The sequence below is a fragment of the Triticum dicoccoides genome, chromosome 4A (genome assembly GCF_002162155.2).
Source record: "Triticum dicoccoides isolate Atlit2015 ecotype Zavitan chromosome 4A, WEW_v2.0, whole genome shotgun sequence".
Classification (NCBI taxonomy): domain Eukaryota; kingdom Viridiplantae; phylum Streptophyta; class Magnoliopsida; order Poales; family Poaceae; genus Triticum; species Triticum dicoccoides.
This window is the reverse complement of record NC_041386.1, coordinates 729,940,033-729,944,510: the sequence shown is the minus strand read 5'-3', so window position 1 is coordinate 729,944,510 and position 4,478 is coordinate 729,940,033. Positions and strand designations below refer to the sequence as shown.

Below are 4,478 nucleotides of genomic sequence, written 5' to 3'. Positions count from 1 at the left end.
GAATTGGAATCAAATATGACCTGGTATTGTACTCGTATAAAAAGTTTAGCCATGGAATGACTCCCGTTTCCCAATTATGCCTTGCTTAGGTTCTCAACTGGATCACTTCAATATCAGGGAAAAAGAAAAAACAAATTTATGACGACAATATAACCTAAATAGTACTTGTACCTAGTCTTTTTTTTTTGGCAAATCTTTGATCCCAGATACAATGAAAGTCGTTCCCCCTTTAATCTTTTTATATGAGTGCAATATTTGATCATGTTTAATTCCATAAAAGTTTCGAGATTTTTGACTTTCTTTTTTGAATTACTAAATTATTTTTGAATATAGGGGTTGTGCCACCCGAGTGCCCCTATGTATTTTCGGATGAATTTGATACTACCATAAGTCGTACTTATGAATCTGTGTGTTAAGTTAATATTGGTACGGTTATCTAGGTACGTACTTATTAATTGTGCGGTTATCTAGATAGATTGATGAAGGTATTGTTTTCCTTTTTTGCCTTCATTGTCGTGCTGGGTCGTGTGTGATAGTGGAGAAATTATAGAAGATTAATAAGGTAACTTTCTCCACTTTGACAAGCTACAGCTTGAGCGGTACCCGTCCTTCTCCAACTCCAACTAAATCATTTAATAGTATTATACCGTTTGCATGCTATCATATATATATGCATGCATGTCCCCTGCTGGTTAATTTCAGAAGTACATATGGGGAGTTCTTTTTTGTTTTTTGTTTTTTGTTTTTTTTGCGGAAATGCATATGGGGAGATTGATCACAGTGAAGACTAATGCGGACTCACAAGACCAACATCGTGGGAAAAAATCAAATGACGACCTGAGTTTAGCTTCTTCACGCAAGAGAAAGTTTATACTAACTAAATAAATAATGTGTCATAATGCAAGAGTCAAGAAATAACACGATGAGTCTGTAGTCACACTCACGCTGTCACACACCTACTTTGCTGTCCGAAAAAAAAAAGAAAGTGATTTTATGTCACAAGCTAGTTATTACATATATTACCTTCCTCATAAAAAAGGAAACAACAATTAACTAATTAAAAAAAATTTTAACATTAATTGCAGTGAGTTTGTACATGTGTATATGTCCTTTTTCTGTTCTGTTTTTGTACATCGCTAAAAGGGTCGACTCAACCTATCAACAAACAAACTTCACATCATTGGTATTGATCGACCAAAATGTGCATCCAATCCAACAATTAGTACTCTCAATCTCATTCCTCATTATTTGTGGCATTCTTGGTCATATCTCTTCTATCCACCCATCACAGCTCACTTGAGTTCAGCCAAGGCATTTGCCTGAATAAAAATAAATAAGAGAATTAATCATTTCAGTGAAGCATTGTGTGAATTAATTTCCAGATAAAAATGACCAAGCTAGTTGAAATATAAATCAGATTTACGGAAAAATCATAGAGATTATCTAAGAATATACGAGCAAAAGTATTTGGGTGGACGGAAAAGAGACATGTAGGCATGCATGTGTGTTTATTTCTACTTTTCTTTTTGATAGAAAGTTGATGGAATGGGAGGGGAGCAGGTACTCACTCTAGCAAATCCTTCCAACCACCATCCGTGTTGAGGTCATCCATCAGGTTCAGGCTCTCTAGCCCGTCGAACGGGCTCGACGCCGGCGTCTGCTCGCACGACACGATGCCGCCCCCATTGTTCTTGCACGCCTGGTCGGCGTCCACCATTGGATCGACGGTAGCGTTGCTCCCGCTCGCCCCGCCGTGGCCCCCATGCTCCGTTGAGCTCAGCCCGTCGCCGGCGCTAAAGCCGTCGAACATGCCGGTCGTCGGCGCTGAGCTGGTCAGCGCCGGCAGGTTGTTCATGTCGTTCCACTGGCACTGCTGGAGCAGCATGTTCTGGTCGACTCCGCCGTGCTGCCCGCCGTTGCTGAGGGCGAGGAGGGCCATGAGGTTGTCCATGCCGGGCGCGGGGGTGGGAGCCGCCGTGGTGGTGAGTGCGCGCACCAGGCCCTGCAGCAGCTGGAACTTGGCGGCGTCGACCTGGAGCTTGAGCGCGTTCATGTCCCAGGCGGCCGTGGCCCCGCCAGAGCCGCCGAAGTTACCGGCCGCGGCGAGGAGGCCCGGGAGCCCAGCGAGCAGGCTGAGGTCGGTGCGCGCGCGGTGCGTGACGGGGTCGATGCCCATGCGGAGCAGCTTCTTGCGCAGGTGTGTGTTCCAATAGTTCTTGATCTCGTTGTCCGTCCTCCCCGGCAACTTTGTGGCGATCGACGACCACCTGGTTAACCAACTCGTCAGCCACCGGCGCCTGAGAAGAAGATTGGTAGTGTAGCCAGGAAGCATGCATGGACGGTTACTTACTTGTTGCCGAGGAGGGAGTGGAGGTGGATGATGAGCTTCTCCTCGTCGTCGGTGAAGCGTCCCCGCTTGATGTCCGGGCGGAGGTAGTTGGCCCAGCGGAGGCGGCAGCTCTTGCCGCAGCGGTTGAGGCCGGCGAGCTTGGGCAGGCGGCGCCAGCTGCCGTGGCCTTTCTCCTGGATGTAGTTGACCAGCAGCTTGTCTTCCTCGGTTGTCCACGGCCCCTTCTTCACGCGGGCCTCCCCGTCGCAGCACGGCGACCGCCCCATCGCTCTACGAAGCTTAGGTTGCTGGAGAAAAAGGTGTAGCTAGCACTGCCTGAAGGTATTAGTTAGGTTTTTGAGGTTTCGTTGGGGTGGATAGGAGGGGTTTTTATAGAGAGTTTAGAGGGAGGGAGGGAGGGAGGTGGACGATGATGCGTGCATGGGGGCATGTTGGAATGCTAAAAGGAAGTCTTTGTGTGCCGGAGACGCAGCCTCCTCTCTCTCACCTCTCTCACCCTCTCTGTTTCTCACTCTCCGTTTCTCTCTCTAGCGACCTCTCTGTTTCTCACTCTCTCTTTCTCTCTCTAGCGACCTCCCTGTTTCTCTCTCTAAATGTCTCTCTCTCTCCGTCTGTCTCTCTCTGACTTTTTTGGCAATGGACCGAATCAGTTTGCTGGCGTACGTGTGTGCTGTCTTGTTGCCTCTTGTTGTTTTCCGTGGATGGATCAAGTACACGTATTGCGTATATGCATGCATGCATGATATGCATGTGTGCGTGGAAATTCAAGAGACACTATACGTGTATGTACGTATATATACATAGTGAGAGCTCACTCGACTTTGAAATAGGTATTTTGGGTTTTTGCCATGTGTCCGATCAAAAAAGACCCTGTGTCTGATATTTTGTGTTTGGGTCTGTCTACGTCTCAGTCAACTGAGACTTGACATCATCCTATGTAAATTAGGCCTGTTAACCAGCTCTCCCTCTCCTGGATTGTATCCGACCTGGGTTCTGGGCCTTTTTTTTATTTTCCTGTTTGCTTGTTTGTTATGTTTGGCTGGGCTTTCTCAATTTGTTTGTTCTGACTGGGTCGGGCTGGTGCTGGCCTATGAAAATATATTTACCAACACATATGCAAAAAGCTATTGAACAAAAAAAGGAACAAAAAAAGCCTAGCAGTTAGAGACAAGAAAATGTATGCTTCTCTGCTTCTTTTTTATGTCTACTTTATTTGACTAGAACCCCAAGGCAAAACCCTTTCCTCCCATGCCCACATAGGCAGTTTGCTCTTCTAGAGCTAGCTAAATTGAACTGTGATGTCCACTTTTCGTGGAGCTGATCACAGGAACTTATGGATATATATAGAAAAAGGTTACAAACCAGTGTAACAGCTTCAAAAAGCAAACTCTCATGCTTCCATGCGAGTGATTTGTACATGATATACTTCCTCTTCTAACTCTGGATCTTCAACACACTGTTCTTTGCCTTCTGCATTTCTCTCGTTCTCGGGTTTGCTTCCTTCGTCATCCATGTCAGTGCCCGTGCGCTGCTGTATTCACAAATGTATATGATACATTAGTGTTGAAAACAAGTTTAAAAAAGAGGAGGGTAGGACAAAGTATGACATAGAAGAAACTAAAATCATGGCACTAGCTAGAAGAGAATTTCTACTGCTAGTTCGTTAATCAGCATATCATGCTCCCCCCCGGTGCACAAAAAACCTGCTAGCAGCACCATCTCTGAGACTAAACAGATGCACATTTCAAATAAAAATAAAAAATCTGAACAAAAAACAAACTGAACATATATCCAGCCCCTACTAGTAATGATCTCTGTTACGTAAAACATCCAGCCCAATACACACACGAGTGCGCAAAACCCAGGATTGGGTAGTCAGTTTTTACTAATGATTGGATGTTCGTTACCTTAAGCAAGGCATTGCCAAGCCTACAACAAAATCTGGCTAGCGTAACAAAGACACCATCATTGTCATTATAGCAAACAAAAACTGAACCTGGAACAGGCATACACATGGTCTCAACTCAACTTCAGGAATACACAAACTTTGTAGTGAATGCTTGAGTTAAAACAAATCAAACAAAAATACATGATCGTTCCCCCGGATCCCACACAGTCATCGCCCCCC

The 4,478-nt window shown here is 45.2% G+C and overlaps 1 protein-coding gene across 1 annotated transcript; it reads right to left on the bottom strand.

The window, feature by feature from the left end:
* Positions 1-1,090: 1,090 nt before the first annotated feature.
* On the bottom strand, positions 1,091-2,616 carry LOC119289916 (transcription factor MYB53-like). Its single transcript, XM_037569087.1, has 3 exons — positions 2,351-2,616; positions 1,569-2,267; positions 1,091-1,319 (listed from the first exon to the last, which is right to left on the bottom strand). Exons 1-3 carry the CDS (start codon positions 2,614-2,616, stop codon positions 1,286-1,288), a joined length of 999 nt encoding a protein of 332 aa, XP_037424984.1. The 3' UTR covers positions 1,091-1,285.
* Between the last annotated feature and the right edge of the window lie 1,862 nt (positions 2,617-4,478).